This window comes from Pongo pygmaeus, chromosome 12 (genome assembly GCF_028885625.2).
Source record: "Pongo pygmaeus isolate AG05252 chromosome 12, NHGRI_mPonPyg2-v2.0_pri, whole genome shotgun sequence".
NCBI lineage: Eukaryota > Metazoa > Chordata > Mammalia > Primates > Hominidae > Pongo > Pongo pygmaeus.
In genome coordinates this window covers 95,778,171-95,799,844 of record NC_072385.2, presented here as the reverse complement: position 1 = coordinate 95,799,844, position 21,674 = coordinate 95,778,171, and the positions used below count along the sequence as shown (strand labels likewise).

Genomic DNA, 21,674 nt, shown 5'->3' with positions numbered 1-21,674 from the left:
CTCTACCATGGTACCAAATAGTAATTACTCTGCAGAGGTAATAGGTGCACACACTATTTAGGTCTGAATACCACAGCAGGGAAATGTATGCCAGCTAGGAAGGAAATAAAATCTCAAGAAAAACGAGGACAAGTAGAAAAAAAAAGATGAGAGGAACAGAATAGCCTCGCTGGGCACATACTCATGGGAACCTTGCTGATGTTGCCCAACTTGAAGATAAAGAGATGCCTATGATATAGAATCATGAAGATCTCATCTCAGAGAGATTCATGATATGTCACCCGGGAGTATCCGTCACCTACAGGAGCACTGTACCAGGAAACCAGAGGCATGGTTCTGTGTAATCTCAAGCAAGCTAAGTGCCCGTGATGAGAATGCTTCTTCCTGCTGTGCCCAGCTACAGGATTTACATAAGAATGACATGAAATGACAGATGTGAGTACACTTTGCAGCTCTGATCAGTGGTATCCTAATAAAGAAGAATTGTTAGCTTTGAGTTGAGCCTTGTTTGGAACATGCACTCACTTCACTGTTGTTGCCTTTTATGTTCAGGAGTCCTGCATGATATGGACTATGTAGATCTGGCAAGAGTCCACATACCCCTCCCCAAGAGAAATTAAGCTGGGAGCCATGGGATTATCATCATCTCCTTGCCACCCTGTCCAACTGCTGGTCGTGGGAAGCTGAATTTACCCTGTGAGACTTCTGCTTCATTTACATTCATCTTGGCAGGCAGTGGTGGGTCGTGGGGAACCTGATGAGAGACAGAGCTCAAGCCAGAGTATGACAGCAGTGAAGACTTTCTTACATGCTGAACTCACATCAAAGCGCTTTTCTTCTGTGCTGACACATGTAACTCTTTACCAGTCTGATGATAACACATAAAGAGACAGAGACAGTCCCTCGGGTTCCTGCTGGGGAGAAAACAGAGCCAGAAATATGCTGTACTGAGCTGGCAAATACAGTGTTCTTTCTGTTAAAATCTGATGGGAAAGTAACTAGGCAAAAACGCACTGTGCTAGCTACGGTACAAAGATGACCAAGGCTGTCTCAGGTATCCTGGTGGCTTTATTGTCTATTTCCGGGAAAAGAGTAAGTAGGGATCAAGAGCAAAGAACATGGGAAAATGTGCTGCTTTGTCACCACAGTTCATTTATTTCCTACAAATTTTGGCTTCTAGGGAAAGGCAGCATGATATAAAAAAAAAAAAGGTACTGGACTCTTAACCTGATTTAAATCCAGACCTGACACTTTGCTACCTGGATGAACTTGGGTAAGTGACCTAAGCTCTCTAAGCTTCAGTTTCCTCGTCTGTAAAATGAGGATAACATTTTCTATGTAAGATTTTGTAAGGAAGATCAAATAAATGGACATAAAGCAATTGACACATAAATATGGAAACGATTTCTCAGTTTTCCTCCCTGAGGGACAGAGACTCTTCTGGCTACTTAAATGATCCCCAGACTTTTCCAAGTTGCTCTTTATCCTCATACCCTGGCCACACCACAAAAGCTGCCCACATAAAAGAACTTGGTGAAGACTTGCTGACTATTCCCCTAGATTCTGCTTGTTTAATAAACATCTGCAGAAACAGGCTCAGCAATGGGCTCATTGCGGAGAATCCCAGAAGTGTGTGGCAACACCAAAGGAATTTTATGAAAGTCCCAGGAGAGAGAAGCTGTCATTCAAGTCATCCCATAGTAAACTGTCCCTAACACGTGCTGCACACACATTAGGTGGTGACTCAGTTTTGGTTTTAGACTTGAGTCTTAAAACATAGTTCAGAACCTGATGTTACTTCCCTGAATTCCCATTTTTAGTGTGAAAGTGTGTTCAGCTTCCGGTTGGCTATTGGGAGCTTGAAAGAAATTCAAGGAAGGAAACCCACAAACTGCTTATAAAAGATACCGCGTGAGCTTTATGCACTTTGGCTCTTTTAATCCACTCCACAAGGCCATGATGCCCATTTTACAGATGATGAAACGCTTCCTGAGGTTAAGTAGCTCACACGGTGCCACAGCTAGCGACTGCGTGAGCTGAGTCACATCCAGATCGTTCAGTATGAGAATTTTAAGAGAAGATAAACATGTGATTCCCTCGAAACTCGGTGTTCTGTAGCCTGCAAAAGCCTCTGGAGCCTGGTATTTGCTTACTTTGCTTGCAAGCCCGACCTCCGGGGCTCCTGCCACCTTCCTTCCCTCTTCTCACCTCCATTCTCCTCTTTTCCGAACCGTTTCTTTCGCCCATTCCTTCCCCATCTAAACCACAGAAAAGCACTTCCAGGCTCCATTTCAGCCAGCAAAAGTCTCGAGCCCAGGGGAGGGCTTCCGGGACTTTCCACTGGAGGCTCTTAGACTTAGACGCAGCGTCCTCTCCTGGAGGGAGCGCAGCGTCCCCCGGGCTCAAGGGGGACGCGGTCAAGCGAGGGCGGACGCCGACTGCGAGTCTCTTTGTGCAGCACTTTGTCTTTCTCTCCCTTGGGGTGTTTTTGGGATTCCCCAACAATAGAATGAGCTGAGTTCTGCGTTACTGATTCAGTTATCTCAGTACAAGGCGGAAAGTGCTAGGAGGAAAACTGATACCCCGTATTGAGCAAGCTGTTTTCTGGGAAACTCCAACTGTCTCCTGCACGGTTCAGGCCCGGTTACCGCTGCCTGCAACCCCCGCCGCGGAGCCAGCTGCGCCTGGAGCTAAAGCCTCAGCTTTTGAAGGCATGGTTTGCGCTCTTTTATAGTTGCTGAGCTACGCTAGCGCCAAACCAACCACTCATCATCAACCTCTATTCACAGCATCTAGAATAAAACCTGCCACATGGCAGGCACCCAGTAAAAGCCTTCTGGAATCGGAATGGAAGGTGGGTTGATTACACTGGGTGCTTCTCACAGCCCACAGGGTTGGGACTGACAAGTATTCCGGCATTAGTAAGGGCAGAGACACTTTGGGCTGGCCAGACCTGATCCTGGGGAGGATCACCGGGTCATTTCTTAGCATCTCCCATCCCATCCCTGCCCTGATAGGTTTCGCCCCTTTCAGCACTCTGAGGGCCAGGCTGGTGGTTCCCATAGAGGTGTACCGCCTGGCAGCCAAACAGGGAAGGGAGTTCCCTTCTGCTCAGTTTTGATTTGAGCTTTGCAAGTGACAATGAAAATAATATTTTTGAGCAACAGTTTAAAAGCCAGATGCTATACACACACACACACACACACACACACAGAGAGAGAGAGAGAGAGAGAGAGAGAGAGAGAGATAAAATGTTCATGGATTAAGATTATATATTCATATAATTTTAACTATATTCATATGGATTAGTTTTAATCCATATGATTATGGTAAAATAATTTAGTCACTTGGGATTGTCCTTATTTTACAAATGAGAAAACTATGGCTCAGAGAGGATAAGGAACTTGCCTAATTTCACTCAACCGGTGAGTCACAGAAATGGGGTTCTAACTCACACTTGGCTGGTCCCAAAGCCCATAGATCAGCCTCGGATGGAAGCCAACATACAGTCTTTTCAGTTTTTCCTGGACACCCCCAGGCACTCCATTTTCCCATTTCTCGGAAGTCGCTGACCCTTCTTTTATCTAAGGAGCACAGTCGCTCCTATCTACAGCCCCCACTTCTCTGGGAAAATACAAAAGGTTCTGATATATCATTTCTGCTTTGATGGGAACATGCACCCTCGCCCTGATTTTGTTATTTTTCTGCCTTTTCACTCCTATCATAAAGTAGAAAGCCCTAACTCCACCTGGAGATAAATTAGGTTTGAGAACAGAAGAAGGAAGATCTCTCTCACTCCCTCGCCAGAAAATCACCCAGTGTCTGAGGCTGCAGAATGGGTTCCCTGAAGGGAGTGAAGGTGCACATGGGATCAGAAGGGACAGCTGGGAAGGGTGCCAGGCTGGCCCTGCCCTCCCATGAACCTAACTTTTCCAGTGTTGCCATCTGACCCAGGATGTCAAGAATCGGATCATGCCATAAGGATTAAATAAAACAATAAGCACAAAGGTACCCAGGACTGTGTCTGACAAATGCACACTGTGTTCCCTACCTGCCCCTTCCTACTACTTTTTAGCATCTCCTCCTCTTTGGTTTTCTCCTGTTTTCTTCCAGAAGTTGTATAGTTTTGAATTTTACATTTATGTCCATGATGCATTTTGAGTCAATGTTTTTCAATGGTATAAGGCCTGTGTCTAGATTCATTATTATTATTATTATTATTATTACTATTTTGCATATGGACATCCAATTTTTCCAGTACTACTTGTTAAAAGACTAGTCTTTATTGAATTGCCTTTTACTATTTGTCAAAGATCAGTTGACTATATTTGTGTGTCTATTTCTAAACTTTCTTGCCTCTTCCATTGATTTCTGTGTCTATTCTTTTATCAGTACCATGCTGTCTTTATAACTTTATAGCTGTATAGTTAGTTTTTGCTATGGTCTGCATGTTGGCATCCACCTAAAATTCACATGCTGGAACTTAATACCCGATATGATGGTATTAAGAAGTGGGGCCTTTGGAGAGTGATTAAGTCATGAGGGTTCTACTCTCATGAATAGGATTAGTGCCCTTATAAAAGCAACCTCCCTTGTCCCTTCCATCATGTAAGGACACAGCAAGAAGGTGCCATCTGTGAAGCAGAGCAAGTCCTCACCAGACACCAAATCTGCTGGTACATTGATCTTGGACTTCCCAGCCTCCAGAACTGTAAACATAAGTTTATGTTGTTTATAAATTACTAGTCTAAGGTATTTTGTTGTAATAGCCAAACATACTAAGACAGTCCTGCCTGAAGTCAGGTAATTTTAGTTCTTAACATCATTCTTCAGTATTGTATTGGCTATTCTGGGTATTTTGCCTTTCCATATAAACTTTAGAATCAGAGTGGCATTATCTAAAAATAGTTTACCTAGATTTGGAGTGGAATTTTATTAAATCTACAGATCAAGTTAGGAAAAATTAACATCTTAGACACTATTGAGTCTTTTAATCCATGAACATGGGATATCTCTTCATTTATTTAGATTTTTTATTTCTTTCATCAGAGTTTTGTACTTTTGCACATATAGATTGTGTACGTATTTTGTTAGATTTTTACCTAGGTATTTCATTTTTGTGCTATTGGAAATGCTATTGTGTTTTTAATTTCAAATTCCAATTGTTTATTACAAGTATATAGGAAAGCAATTGACTTTTGTATATTAAACTTGTATCCTGCTACAATTGTTTATTAGTTGAAGGAGGTTTGAGTTCATTTTGGGGGGTTTTCTACATAGACTAACTTCTCCAGTTTCACCATCTGACCCAGGATGTCAAGGATCAGGCCTTGCTATAAGAATTAAATGAGACAATAAACACTAAGGCACCCAGCACAGTGTCTGACAAATGCACACTGTATCTACTACCTGCCCTCCTCTCCTACTACTTCTTAGCATCTGTTCCTCCTTGATTTTTTCCTGTTTTCTTTTAGAAGCTTTATAGTTTCAAATTTTATATTTATATCCATGATGCATTTGAGTCAGACATGTCATCTACAAAGACAGTTTTATTTCTTCTTTCCTCATTTGTGTTTTTTTATTGGTTTTTTTTGTTGGACATATTGTACTAAGTAGGACTTCCAATATGATATTGAATAAGACTGGTGAGAGGAGACATATATGCTTTGTTCCCAATCTTGAGGAGAAAGTACCCAGTTTCTTGCCATTAACTATGATGTTAACTGTAGGCCTTTTGTAGATCTTCTTTATCAAGACGACAAAATTCCTCCTTTTTACTGAGAGTTTTTGCTGAGAGTTTTTATCGTGAATGGATGTTGGATTTTGTCAGATGGTTTTTCTGCATTGATTGATATGATTATATGAATTTTCCTTTTTAGTGTATTAATGTGATAGATCATATTAATTAATTTTCAAATGTAGATTAAGCCTCGCAAACCTTGAATAAACCCCACTTGGTCACAGAGTATGGTTGTAGTTGTTTTTATACAGTGTTAGATTCAATTTGCTTATATCTTCTTAAGATTATTTTATCATTTTCATAAAAGATATTGGTTTGTTGTTTTTCTTTCTTGTGCTCTCTTTGTCTGATTTTGGTACTTGAAAATGCTGGCCTCGTAGAATGAGTTAGGAAGTGTTTCTTCTGTATTCTACAAGAGATTGCAGAAAATTGGTATAATATTTTCTTTGACTGTTTGGTACAATAACCAGAGAAACCGTCTGAGTCTACTGCTATCTGCTTTGGAAGGTTATTTATTATTTATTGCATTTCTCTAGTAAATGTAGGCCTACTTAAATTCTTTATTTCTCTTTGTGTGTGTTTTGATAGTTTGTGTTTTTCAAAGAATTAGTCCAGTTCGTCTAAGTTATCAAATGTGTAGGCAGAAAGCTATTTATACTCTTTCTTTATTGTCCTTTAAATGCCTTGTGATCAGTACTGATAAACCCTTCCCAATCTCTGATATTAGTCATTTGTATCTTCTCTGTTTTTTCTCTTGGTGAACCTGGCCAGAGATTTATCAATCTTACTGATCTTTTCCAAAACCTCACCTCCCCCCGCCACACACACTACACACACACACACACACCAGATTTTGATTTCATTCATTTTCTCTATTTTTCTAACAGCAGTTTTGGTTTCTACTCTGATTTTTTTTTTCTGCTTTCTTCCAGCTTGTATTGCTTTTCTTTCTCTAGTGTCATAAGGTGGAAGCTTAGATTGCTGATTTTAGATCTTTATTCTTTTGTAATATATGCATTCAGTACTATAAATTTCCCTCTATGCACAGCTTTCACTGCATCCCACAAGTTTTGATTAGTTTTCTTTTCATTTTCATTTAGTCCAAAATATTTTAAAATTTCTCTTGAGATGTCTTTTTCAATTACTTTGTTATTTATACATTTTTAATTTATTCCTAAATATTTGGGATTTTCCAGTTATCTTTCTGTTATTCATTTTTAGCTTTATTCCATTATGGTCTGTGAATATGTTTGTATGATTTATAATTTCTTTATTTGTCAAGGTATATTTTATGGCCTAGAGTGTGGTCTCTCTCATCGAATGTTCCATGTGACCTAGAGAATAATGTATATTCTGCTCTATTGGATGGAGAATTCTATATCATTTATATCAAGATGATTGCCAGTGCTGTTTAAAGTCAGCTATATCCTCACTGATTTTCTGATTGTTTTATCTGTCTGTTGTTGAAAAGATGTTGAACTATCCAACTATAAGAGTGGATATGTCTATTTCTCCCTGCAATCTTAACTGTTTTTGCCTCACATATTTTGACAGTCTGTTGTTATGTGTGTACACATTGAGGATTGTTACGTCTTCTTGGAGAACTGACCCCTTTAAAATTATGTAGTGACCATCTCTGTATCTCTGACAATTTTTCTTAGTCTCAAATCTGCTTTGTCTGAAATTAACATAGCTACTCCAGCTTTTTTTAAATTAGTGTTAGCATGATACATCTTTCTCCATCCCTTTACTTTTAATCTGTGTCTTTATATTTAGTGTAGGTTTCTTATAGACCACATATAGTCAGGTCCAATCCACTCTGACAGTCTCTGTTTTTTAATTGGTGTGTCTACGTCATTCACATTTAAAGTGATTGTTGATATTGTTGGATAAATATCCACCTTGTTTGTAACTTATATATTCATTGCACTTGTTCTTTGTTTCCTTTTTTCATCTTCCCCTCTTCTTCTGCCTTCTCTGGCTTTGAGTATTTTATAAGATTCCATTTTCTCTCCTCCTTTACTATATTATAATTCTTTTAAGAAACATTTTTTTGGTTGTCCTATGGTTTGCAAAATACATTTGCAAGTAGTCTAAGTTAACTTTCAAGTAACACTGTATCATTTCATGGGTAGCACAGACATCTTTTAGTAATATATTCCAGATTCCTCCTTCTTATCCCTTATAACACTGCTGTCATTCATTTTCCTTATCCATATGCCATAATCACCCAATACATTGATGCTATTATTACTTTGAATAGTTATCTATTAGATAATTAAGAATAAGAAGAATAAAATACCTTATTTTACCTTCATTTATTCCTTATCTGATGTTCTCCTTTCTTTATTCAAGTATCTGATCTATATCGTTTTCCTTCTCTTTTAGAAATTTCTTTTAATATTTCTTGCAAAGGAGGTCTACTGACCTTGCAATAAATGTTAAAATATTTTACTGACCTGCCTTGCAAGAAAATTATCCCAGTTTTTGTTTGTTTAAGAAAGTCTTATTTTTTCCTTCCTTTTGAGGGATAATTTCACTGGATACAGAATTCTAAATTGGTAGTTTTATTTTTTTCTTTCAACACTTTAAATATTTTACTCTATGCTCTTCTTCCTTGATAAGAAATCTGATGTAATTCTTATTGTTGTCTCTCTACAGGTAAAGTATTTAGTTCCTCTGACTTCTTTCAAAGTTTTCTGTTTGTCTTTGGTTTTCTGCAGTTTGAATATGATATGCAGATTTTGTTTTTGGTATTTATCCCTCCTGGTTTTCTCTGGGCTTCCTAGATCTGTGATTCAGTGTCTGTCATTATTTTGAAAACAGTTCAGTCATTATTACTTCAAATATATCTTCTGCCCTTTTGTTTCTTTTCCTTTTGTTATTCCCATTTCCCATTACACATATGTTACACCTTCTATAATTGCCTCACAGTTCTTATGTTTTGTTTGGGTTTTCTTTTTTTTTCCATTCTTTTTTCTCTTTGCATTTCAATTTGGTGAAGTTTCTATTGACATGTCTTCAAGGTCAGTGATTCTTTACTTGGTTGTGTTCACTCTGCTGATGAACTATCAAAGAATTCTAATATTTTTGTTACAGCGCTTTTGATTTCTGGCACTTCCTTTTGATTCTTTTTAGAGTTTCCAGCTCTCTGATTATATTACCCATCTACTCTTGCATGTTGTCTACTTTTTCCGTATAAAGTGCTTTATATAAATATTATGAAATTCGTTGGTAATGCTAGTATAACGTAGGAGTAATGCCCAAGTAAAATCGTAGTCCTAGTATAATAGGTTTGATTACTTGATTTGGCAAGTGACACATCCAAATTTGTGTAGTAAGAGCTGTGGTGTAATATAGCCCCATGCATTCAAGCTCTTATTCTAGATATTTTTTTTCTGTTTTATTGTATCAAATAGTAATAACATGATTATTTTTGTCCTTTTTGTCAAGGGTAGGCTTATATAACTCTGTATGTTAATTTATTAAAAGAGAAATATCCCAATGTATATCTAAATTTCACTTGAAAGTGCAATAAAAAATACATAATTTAAATAGTATTTTGGCTTTAGAATGCAGGCTCCTGATGAAAAGTTCTGATTTTCTTCTCTGTATATGCTTTTCTTTTTGTTTATTTCCCTATAGAAGAAAATTAGTAAGGGCTTTTCAACAGTCGAACCAGTTTTGCATTTCTATGACTATTAGAGGAGACAATGTCTGTAACACTCTTATACTCTTAGCACAGGCTTAACAAAAGAAAGTGCTGCATAAATATAGGTTCCTGTTACACATATTAGATTTACAAATTCTATACATATGTTTTTAATCTTGATGTTTGCATCTCATCTCACCTAATCTTTAAAAAGGAGCAGGCAACTTCTTCACCTTTTAGAATGGTGGAACAAGGAGCTTTAGAAATCCTCTTCCCAACCACCCTCCACCAAAATAATGATAAAGCTAGATAAAATTGTAAAAAAGCCATTTCAGAATAAAATGATCAAGGAAATTGATCAAATACATTTGAAAAAAATTAAGAAGCATTAGTTAGAGTAAAATCACTAAAGCTTAGCTAAGAACAATGAGCATCTGAAGCATTTTTGCCTGGAGCTGCTCCCAGCTCTCCCTGGCCTTCTCCCCCAGCTTCGTTGGTATGAGAGTTCTACCAGGGTGGGGCAAGCAATAAAAGCTAGTAGCTTCACAGTTGATGCTGCAGACTTGATTTGGAACAAAGCTTGGCAAAGCATGTTTATGGCAAACAAGTGTTGCCGTAAACTGTGACCTTGGTGGAAAACAAACATGAAGGCCAACATTGCAACTAGCCCGAGGTTGTGATCCTGGTTCAGGCAAGCAACAGAAAGACAGACTACCCAGAAATTTATCAGGATGACTCAGGGAATGAGGTCGCCATTGTAGGTTCTCATATATTCCTGGTACTCTAGAAAACTGCACATATACCCAAGGCTACACATCCACTCAGAAGAGACCAGAGATGGCCCTAGCTATTCACATATCCCTGACTGAATATGAAGTTTTCCACATGCACAGAGAAGACACATAAGAACTTTCAAGACAGTAAAAGTCTAGGGCAGACTTGTAAACTGTCTGACCTTTGAGTACATATCCCAACCCACTCAAAGATTCATTAGCAAAGGATAAAAGCCTTACTGCCTGCAAGTATTTGAGCACAATCTCTAACCCATCATCAGCTGACTGCTAAACTATGCTGTTCCAGGGAAACTCCAAAGAAACCATGCTTTAAAATAAGAACAATAATAATAATATTTTTAAAAACTGAGTGGAGATAGCAGCAGCAGAGAAAAAAAGCAGAAAAATATCTGATGAAATAATGACCAGAAATGTCCAAAATTTGATGAAAAACATTAGATATCTATGAGGCTCAAAGAATTTAAAAAAAGATAAACACAAAGAAATCCACATCTAAGAGACCCACATGCTAAGCACATCATAGCCAAATTATTAAAAACTGACAACAAAGGAAAAAATCTTAAAAGCAACAAGAGAAAAAAAGACTTCTTGTATTCAGAAGAACAATAATTAATAGCTAACTTCTCATTAAAAAAATAAGAGTCCAGGCCTGGGAGGTGGCTCACGCCTATAATCCCAACACTTTGTGAGGCCGAGCTGGGTGGATCACAAGGTCAGGAGATAGAGACCAGCCTGGCCAATATGGTGAAACCCCATCTCTACTAAAAATACAAAAATTAGCCAGGCGTAGTGGTGGGTGCCTGTAGTCTCGGCTGCTCGGGAGGCAGAGGCAGAAGAATCGCTTGAACCCAGGAGGCAGAGGTTGCAGTGAGCCGAGATTGCGCCACTGCACTCCAGCCTGGGTGGCAGAGTGAGATTCTGTCTTGAAAAAAACAAAAAAGAGCCCAGAAGACCAGAAGAAAATGGGAAGAAATATTCAATATTATGAAAGGAAACAACTGTCATTTGAGAATTCTATATCCAACAAAGCTGTCCTTCAAAAATGAAGACAAAATAAAAGACATTTTCAGATAAACAAAGACAGAGAGAATTAATTGCTAGCTGAGTTTCCTCAGAAGAAATCCTATGTTTTTAGACTAAAAGGAAATGACATCATATGGTACCTTAAATACACATGAAGAAATAAAGAATACTTGAAAAGGTAAATACGTAAGTAAAAATAATGCTCTATAAATATGTTCGCATAAAGATATGTATGTGAATATTCAAAGCAGCAATATCTATAATGACCGAACAGTAGAAATAATACAAATGTCTATCAATTAGTGACATTAAAAAATGTAGTACATCCATATAATGGAATATCATTCAACAACAAAAAAAATGTACTACTGATACATGCTACAAAGTAGATGACTCTTCCTAACATTATGCTAAGTGAAAGAAGCTGGATGCAAAACAAAAAAAAACACATATTATATGAGTTTTTTGATTTATGAACATGAGATGTCTTTCTTACCACTTAGGCCTTCTGTGATTTCTTTAAACAATTTTTTTTTTGTGGTTTCCAGAGTATAAGTTTGCACTTATTTTGTTAAATGTATTCCTAAATATTGCATTCTTTTCTATGTAAATGGAAAAAAAGTTTGACTTTCTATATTTTAAACTTTAAAATTAAAAAAACCTCTCCCATGACGGTTAACTGTTGGCATCTCATGGCAAATACTTGAGTTCCTGAAGCGAAGTCTTTATAGCAGATATGTGTGGCTCTTCTTTCTCTTTTATCATCCCAATCTCATTCATTTCTTCTATTTCCTTCTATGTCTTCACTCCACTCCTTCCTTATATTGTTCACTGCACTTGTGGGAGACAAAAATTTTGTCTGCTATTTCTTACCTAAAACACTCTGATCACTCTCACTTTAATCAGAAAATTCACTGAAATGAAGGATTGAGGTTAGCCAAATGTGCTGATTACCTGAGATGTAACACAACTTCCTTTCGCTGAGATCAAAGTTTCAGATCTATCATTCTAAACTTCATTTCTCCTTCTTTGGCAAGTATGTTTGTGTGAAATCAGTTGCTGAGATATATAGGAGGCAGTAAAATTGGCTTTGCTACAGTCCTCCCTGTCTGGGACTTCTGTATGTGCTACATTTTCTTACACTCCTTCTTCCTAAAGGTAGAGTGAAATGATTGGGTCCATTTCCATTTGAGTGTATACAGCATGTGCTAAAACATAAATCAATAACAGGCCTGGGATATGGGCCCCATAAGAACACCGGCCTTTACTGAAGTGGCTATTTCTTGGGCAGGACTTTACAAATTTATCCTTGTCCCCATTTCCTGACTCCTCCGGAGAAAGGAAAACAGCCTCCAGGGACTTTAGGAAGCTTTCAGGATTGCCTGTGGCTTCATGCTCCAGAGAGGGGCACAGGAGAGCCATTGTGTCCTAGAAATTACCTGGCATGTGAGCTGGCCCTGCCCTTCTCCTGTACAGCAGGCCGAGAGCTGATCTGTGAAACTGTGGATCTAGACTACCTCTGTAAACAGAAACCTGAAGACTCAGAGTTGGAGTCAACACATCTGGAAAATGACCTCCGACAAACGACAGAACCACCAGGTAGTCAGGGGTCCTTCCCAGTGAAATCTGCTACATTTGGGACTGATCTGCAGAAGAAGCAAGTCATGGAAACATCTGGACTGCACCATCCCACATGGACGATACAGAAGGGGTGGAGATTATTAGCACTGTTGCAACTTAGAGGCAGGGAGAACTACAGATCTATGAGTTGGCAAACCTGAGTTCCATGTGCAGTTGCACAAAAGATTTTAAATATGGCTTTAATTGATTGACTAACTCATTATGATCATTCCACAAACAGGTATTGAGTACCTGCTTACTGTTAGACATAGTATTTGGTGATAGGGATATAAGATAAATTAAACTTAGCCAGTGCTGTTTAGGAGCCTGCTTGCTGACATGTTAAATCATTCTGTTTATTTTCTAGTCTGTAGAATATGGAAAATATAATCCCATTTGTTTCCCAGGAAGCTGGTTATCAAATGAGTCTAGCTCCCTCATAGTTTGAAGGATTGTTTCTTATTACATGGTCGCCTAGGATGGAGCAAGTCAGACCTGGAAAGTCTACCTCATTAGGAGCCTTCCTCCTCCATGGGGGAGAAAGAAAAGGGAGTAGAAAGAAGGAAGGGAAGTTGGGAGGGAAAGTTAGGACCATCAGTCAGAGAAGCAGCATGATCAGCAAAGCTCTCACAGTGGACTGGACCATCCCAGGTCGAATGGACATCTAGAGGCCCTGTCCTGTGTCCTCGGAGATGGCACCCCAGGCTTCTCCCAGACCTTCAAATCCCTGCTAAGAGTGGAATGTGAAGGCTGTGGAAGTGATGATTTAATTCTGTGTTTTATTACCATTTTTTACACGTTTCTCTCAAACACTGGATTTTCATATCCTCAGTCACAGATCATGGTTCCATGGTTTATACATCATTTTGAAATTTTTTATTTCATTTTAGAGCCAAGGTCTCACTCTGTCATCCAGCCTGGAGTGCAGTGGCATAATCATAGCTTACTGCAGCCTCAAACCCATGGACTCAAGCAATCCTCCTGTTTCAGCTTCTCAAGTAGCTAGGACTATAGGCACATGCCACCATGCCCAGCTAATTTTTTATTTTGTAGAGATGGGGTCTTGCTATGTTGCCAGACTGGTCTTGAACTCCTGGTCTTAAGTGATCCTCCCACATCAGCCTCCCAAAATGCTAGGATTACAGGTGATTACAAGATTATTGATGGTTTATACATCTTTTTATCATCTTGCTTCCCCAGCCCTGTGCCTAATACTATCAATAATTATTATTGTTACAGCTAATCATTGCTGCATGCTTACTTTATTGTAAGTACTGTGCTTAAGCTAATAGCATGTGTTATTAACTTGAATATTTGCAACAATCAATGAATTTGGGACCTTATTTATCTCCATTTTACACATGAGGAAACAGCCACTTGAAGAGGTTCACTTGCACAAACTCCCACCTTTCTACAAACTGGCAGAGAGGATTTGAACCCAAGATTTAAAGAAAAGTTTTAAGCCTACATTAAATGAACTCTGTGAGACCTTGCACCATGGCCCCACATGATGTGCCTCCCCTCCTCTCATGCCTCCTCAGGGACTTCACTCCTACAACCAACTTTTATTTGCCCTGCCTCATCCTTTTCTGTCTCCCTGCTGCACCAATCTCACCAGTGTACACACATGCCTAAGTATCCCCTATTAAAAAACAAGAAACAAAAAAAAAAACCTCCCCTGACCATATATCCCCACATACAGCCCCAATGTCTCCGATTCTCCTTTTGTGTTCCTGAAAAAGCAAACAATGTCACTAGCCCATCATATTTTTTCCAGTCCCAGACATTTTTGCATAGCCTTAAAAAGCCCATAGGGACTATGTGCTTGCTGCCAGACTGGGATGCAATATAGTTTTAGTTGGGCAGAAAAGCTGACCTAGATATCCTACCATGGTTCAGTTTCCAATAGAGCTCCTAAGACAGAAAAGGATGAGGAAGGGCAAATAAAAGTTGGTTGAGAGAAAACACAATTCTGCATGAACTTCCACATACATTAATGTAAGAACAAAGAACAATCTCATTACACGGTTGTTGTTTTTTGTTTGTTTGTTTTAGTTTTTTGTTGTTGTTGTTGTTTCTGAGACAGAGGCTTGCTCTGTCGCACAGGCTGGAGTGCGGTGGCACGATCTCAGCTCACTGCAGCCTCCGCCTCCGGAGTTCAAGCAATTCTCCCACCTCAGCATCCCACGTGGTAGCTGGGATTACAGCCGTGCATTACTACGCCTGGCTAATTTTTTGTGTTTTTAGTAGAGACGAGGTTTCACCATATTGGCCAGGCTGGTCTCAAACTCCCAACCTCAGGTGATCCGCCCATCTCAGAGTTGTGAAGAAGGAAGAGCAAGCTGTAACATGGCCTAGTGGGGCTGGCTGTGCCCCGAGGAATGAGCCTCTTTAGGAAAGACATCACCAACACCAGTGACAAGGATTAAGCTAGACTTGAGGGCATGAAACCTCAATAAATCAGGCTTCATTAATCTGGAATTCATGCAATTAGACTGAGTCTGCCAACCCTTTCTTCAGAGTCATGCAAATTCACCGTAAAAACAAAATTGTAAAAGGAGTGTTTAAGAGATAGTACATCTCTCATATTCAACTGGAATGTGTCTGGAGGCACTGGTGAATGGTGATAGAACTTTAAATTCCCTCTGTACAATGCAGTCAGGTGGAAGGAAAAATTTTGAGTGACTTTTTGTTTTTTAGTTTTTTATCTATTCGCAGTATTTGTACATATTTATGGGGTACATGTGATATTCTGACACATATAAAATATGTAATGATCAAATTGGGGTATTTATGATATCCGATCACCTTGAACATTTGTCATTTCTTTGTGTTGGGAACATTTCAAATCTTCTAGCTATTTCGAAATATACAATGTGTTATTAACTATACTCACCCTTCTGTTATCAAATACTAGAACTTATTTCTTCTATCTAGCTGTATGTTTGTACCCATTAACCAACCTCTCTTCATCCTCTCCCCCTACACATACCTTTCCCAATTTCATTCTACTCTCTCTCTCTACCTCTGTGAGATTAAAGTTTTTAGTTCCCACATATGAATGAAGACATGAGATATTTGTCTTTCTGTGCCTGACTGATTTCAGTCAACATAATGACCTCCAGTTCCATCCATGTTACTGCAAATGACATGATTTTATTTTTTTTATAGTTGAAAAGCATTCCACTGGGTATATACCACACTTTTTTAATCCATTCATCTGTTGATGGACATGCAGGTTGATTTCATCTCTTGGCTATTGTGAATAGTGCTGCAATAAACATGGTGCAGGTATCCCTTTGATATGCTGAGTTCCTATCATTTGGATAAATACCCAGTGGTGGGATTGCTGGATTGTATGCTAGTTCCATTTTTAGTTTTTTGAGAAACCTCTATACTGTTTTCCATAATGGCTGTACAAATTTACATTCCAACCAACAGTGTATAAGAATTCCTTTCTCTCTACATCCTCACCAGCATCTGTTACTTTTGGTCTTTTTGATAACAGACATTCTAACTGTGGTAAGATGATATCTCATTGTGGTCATAATAATTTGCATTTCCCTGATGATTAGTGATGTTGAGAATGTTTTCATATACCTGTTGGCCATATGTGTGTCTTCTTTTGAGAAATGTCTATTCAGATCCTTTGCCCACTTTTTAGTGGGATTATTTGGTGTTTTGTTGAGTTCCTTGTATATTCTAGGAATTAGTCCCTTGTTGAATGAATAGTTTGCATATCTTTTCCCTCATTCCACAGGTTGTCTCTTCATTCTGTTGATTGTTTCCTTTGCTGTACAGAAGCTTTTTTAGTTTAATATAGTCCCATTTGTCCATTTTTGCTGTGTTGCTGGTGCTTTTGGAGTCTTAGCCATAAAATCTTTGCCTACACCAATGTCCTGGAGCAAGTAGTTTTATAGTCCCAGGACCTTCATATTCTTAATGATTCTCTATGGTCATGTATGAACCTGGCTAAGGATGCTTATCCTCGGACAACTTGTCTTTTTACTGCCATCACCAGCAATTGGTGTTTTTTTTCTGGGACCATTATCCTCAAACTTACTTTTCTCTGTTCCCAAGGATTACAGGAACTCTGAAGTCAAGTAGAAAATGTTAATGCTACTTTGACATGATGGGGTGGGCAATGTTGCACTCACTGGCTAATGGATTCACTCCCATACACTAACCTTGCTGTCCATAGGATTCAAATTTATGCCTCAGCAAAAATCACTGTGTGGAATGGATCCTCAGTCACTCATTCCGTGACTGCCAAGTTTACAGATGTCAAGGCTGCCAAATGTCAAGGCTCTGTTATAGTTCAAGGTAGCAGGTTTTAATCTCAGTTGCATCTTAATTCATTGTGAGATTAAAAGTAATATTTTTAAAAATGTACCCACAAGTGCAAATAATTCCCATTAAAAATAAGTAGGAGTGAGGGTGGTTGACTAAAGATTATCCCTAAAATAACATAATTTTCTTACTCAAATTATGATTTTTTTTGGAAGGAAAAAATAGTGCTGTCTAAATATAATTGCCAAAGACCCACAACCTCACTTACCTAAGCCCAAATATTCAACAAGTGACCATTATGACGTATCATTAGCAGTTGGGTATTTTCAGTATTATTGGTTAAAACTTCCTGAGAAGCTTTTGAGGTTTCATGGGAATGTCAAACACGCACACATTATCTACCATATGTGCCACAGCAGGAGAGAGCTTTAGAAATGCTGCTGAAGAAAGTGTATAAGCTATTTTCAAGGGCTCCAAGAAATTCCAGTTATTTATCCACAGACACTTAAAATATTAAATTAAAAGTCTCATCTAGTCCACAAAATGGTTTGCAAAGAGCATGTTACTAAGGAAAAATTTACCTGAATGAATTTTATTAATTCCAATAGTAACTCAATTTAACTGTAATAAAATGCATTTTAAAATTTAGATCCCAAATGGTTCATATAAACGTTTCTATGCTAAGTTGAATTAATTTTCACTATGTGAGCTGTTTGATCTTATTCAGTGGTTCTCAAATCTGGCTGCATATTAGCATTTACTGGGGCACTCTGAAAAAAATACCAATGCCAGGATCCTATCCTAGAGATTCTGATTTAATTTGCCTGGGGAGAAAACTCACAAGCGTTATTTTTTTCAAAGTTCCAGGTGACTCTAATGTGCAGCCAGCACTGAAAACCTCTCATTTAAATAGTTATTTTGATAGACAGAGAGTTAGAGGCAGTAAACCTACCAAGAACGACTCATTGGTTGAATTTGTTATTCAGATATTCTAGGAGTTTTATTGATTAATTTCCAGTTGACCACTTATCAGATTACTGTACTCACCTCATTCCTATGAACTATACTAGTAGATGCCCCACACTCTGAACACTAATGGCCAGTGGGCTAATCTTGACTTTGCCTGCGCACTTCTGCTTCCTCAAGTTGAATTCTGTTTATCTAGAATCATTTGGGTTTGTTTTATGAGTATTATTCCCAAAATTACATAATTTAATTTATTAAATATTATTAAACTCATCAAATAATACTGTGAAAATAAAGAGCTGCTGTGTTGATGAACACAAAAAAGATGAATGCTTTGGAAAGACTCAGTAAAGTTAACATGCTAAAAGTATTTTACTGTTAGATTAGGCAACTATAAAACATTGGAGAAAATATTACAACAATCTTAAAAATTCTAGATTCAAACTGATCTGCAAGTATTTTTTAAATTTTTGCTCCACTTTAAATACACAGAAACTACACATCATAGGTGATGCATTATGGATATAGTTCACTTAAAAAAATATACCCCAAATTCCAAAATGGAGATGCATGGTTAAAGAAAAGACTAGAGTCTTACATCACAAGATTAATAAATGAATGCATTTTCTTCCATGTTCATTGTCCCCTCCCGTGTGCTTTGTTGCTCCAGGGTTCAATTCTCTGTTTCTTTTGGGTCATTCTGTGGCTTGCAGCATGGCCACCTACCCACTTATGAACTATCTTCTCTCTTCTCTACCATCTTTCTTAAGGAACATTTCTGCCATGATTTGCCAGCCAGCTCCATGCAGTCAAACTACCCAGTGCACGACTCTGGACACCTCACTACTGGACCATCCCTCTTCAAGCCCACACTTAATATGGAATACAGCACAGGACATGCTCCATAGTAAGGGCTCTGCTCCTCTCAAAAGGACGGGGGGACAAAGGGCTCCAAGTGTCCAACCAGGAAATTATTTGGATATCATGTTATATTTGTAAAACTAATAAAGCACATTCAGAAAGTTACCAGAAATGTCTTATGTACCATAAACCATATTTTTAGAACAGTATATTATCAGTTTTGTATTGTAAGCATTGCTTATTATATCTCTGAAATGTCTTTCAAATCCCACTCCTTCTTCTCTATTTCCTCAGTGAGGCCAGGACCAGGTCTACTTTCCCTCTTGTCTAGATGATTTCATAGCCATCCCCCCTTGATGATCCGCCTAGTTTCACTCCTTCTTCCCACTAAGCCATTGTCACATCTTGCAGTCAAAGTTGCCGTTCTAAAGCACTTGCCTGTTTTAATTCCTCCTGTGCAACCCACCCCAGGATCCTATGGGAAAAAAAAAAAACAGATTCCTCAACCCAGCATGTAGCCTTTGCAGCCTGCCTCAACCTACCTCCCCAACCTCACCCTCACCCTATATACACAGCTGACCCATCTGTTAAAATGTCTTTGGCTCTTAGAACCAGAAATAGAAAATCCTTACTCAACTGTGTCCTATAAAGGAGGAAATTAGTTGTCTCACTTTGGAGGAAAATCAGAAGTGTAGGAAGCTCTAAGTTGGTTAACTTAATGGCTTGATGACCCCATCAAGGACAAGATCTTTGCATCTTTTCATACAGTCATTTTTGAAGTATCAGCTTGGTCCTCAGGTTAGCTCCCTTCATGACTACAAGATCGCTGCAGGAGTCACATCCAGACACAATAGCATTCGACAGAGGAGGATGCACTGTCTCTTACTTGTGTGTGTGTCTTTTAAAGAACAAAGAAACCCTTCAAGCAGCCCTTCAATAGACCTTCCCCTTGCAACTCATCAGCTGGAATAGATTGCATGTGCCTGTCTATGCCAATTACGGCAAGGGGAATAGGAATTTTATGATTGATTTAGGCTAGTCAGGATTTACTCTGAGTTGAGACAGAGTCATCTTCCCTGAAGACTGGGTAACTGGAAAAAAAATCAAGGTTCTGTTAACCAGTAGGGTGATGGATATTGGGTAGACACTAACAGTACCTGCCACACTCCCTCACCCTGACACACACACAAGTACACACCCACATTGCATGCAAACACATACGTGTGCTCCCCACCTCACCTGGCTCATTGCCACCTCCAAGCACATCACATTCATTCATTCAACAGATATTTTATTACTGAGCACATAGGATGGGGCAGCACTGTGCCAGGCACCCGGGATCCAGTGGAGAGCAGGTCCTTTCATCACGGAGGGCATTGTCCAGGATCCTCTCATCCTCCCTCCCGATGTTGTGTCTCTCTAGTCAACCCCTAAGCATCTAGGCCCAGCTCATAGGGCATCTCCTCTATGGAGCCTTTCCTAACCCTCATGTCCACACAATCTCTAGGAGAATTACGTAGTTCTTAATCGTTGTTCCCAAAGCACTTCATACACCACTTGCTACAACATCAATCACACCGTGTTAGGGGCATGCCAGTGTGTCTCCTCAAACAGGAAATGAACACCTCTGAATCAGGGCATGTGTTTATTTTTATAACAGTTTTATCTTAGAATAGTATCTAGTAGTGCTTAACAATGCTTAGAGACATAATGGATGCTGAATAAAAGATGGCCTGGATGATCTGAATGTATATAAAACTATATTATACTTGATTTACTGTGCTCGGTATGTAAGAACATATGATAATTCTCCCAAACTTATTTCAGGGTGTCCCATGTGACTAGATAAGAGAATGAATTTTGTTTGATTAGTTGCATTCTTAGGCTACGTGTAAGAATTGTGACATTATGACATACCCCTAAATGATATAAAATGATGGAGACCCAATTAGGAAGAAGAACTTGATTAAGCAAGGGTTTTAAGTCCTGAAATTACAAGCTTTTTTCAATTTTGTTTTAGTTATGTTATTACACTGCATGGGTCTGATTTTTTCCTTCCATTTAACTGCTGCATTCTCTAGTCTATGCTAAAATGCCTCCACTTGCAATATGGAATATTGCCTTTGTGAAAAATGCCTTTGACCTGTTTCTGCTTCCTAGTGCCTTATTTGGGGTCTTAGCTTTGTGGGTTCATGACTCTCTGTGAAGCGGCATCAGCTGTCCAGGGCTCTAGCACAGTCCAGGGCCATTCAAAACAGAGGTGGAAATGATGCACATAGAAGTGGTTTGTCAACTGTAAAGTGCTTTAGAAACATGAAGAGGTTGTTACTATTACTAGTTGGTGCTGTGAGAAATAGATGGTGCAGACCAGGATTGGCAAACTTTTCCTGTAAGAGCCAGGTAGTAAATATTTCAGGCTTTGCAGGTGCCATGTGGTCTTTGTTACAACTACCCAACTCTGCTGCTGTAGTACAAAAGCTGCCATAGGCATTACAGTAGTCAAATGAGTATGGCTGTGCTCCAAAATAACTTTATTTATGGATACTGAAATTTGAATTTCATAAAATGTTCATGTGTCATAAAATGCTTTTCCTCTTTCTATTTCTTTCTACTATTTAAAAGTGTAAAAATAATGCATAGCTCACAAACTATGGAAAATGGGTGGTGGACCAGATTTGGACCATGGGCCATAGTTTGCTGACCTCTGCTGTAAACCACAGGAGATTCA

General features: G+C 38.7%; 1 protein-coding gene across 1 annotated transcript in view; it reads left to right on the top strand.

Annotated features, from left to right (window-relative positions):
* The window catches only part of RMDN2 (regulator of microtubule dynamics 2), a 139,783-nt gene that overhangs the window by 106,283 nt on the left and 11,826 nt on the right, over positions 1–21,674 (top strand). The window contains exon 11 of the mRNA XM_063648804.1: positions 18,856–18,992. Within this exon, the coding sequence (XP_063504874.1) occupies positions 18,856–18,992 (137 nt within the window). The remainder of the gene's footprint in view (positions 1–18,855; positions 18,993–21,674) is intronic.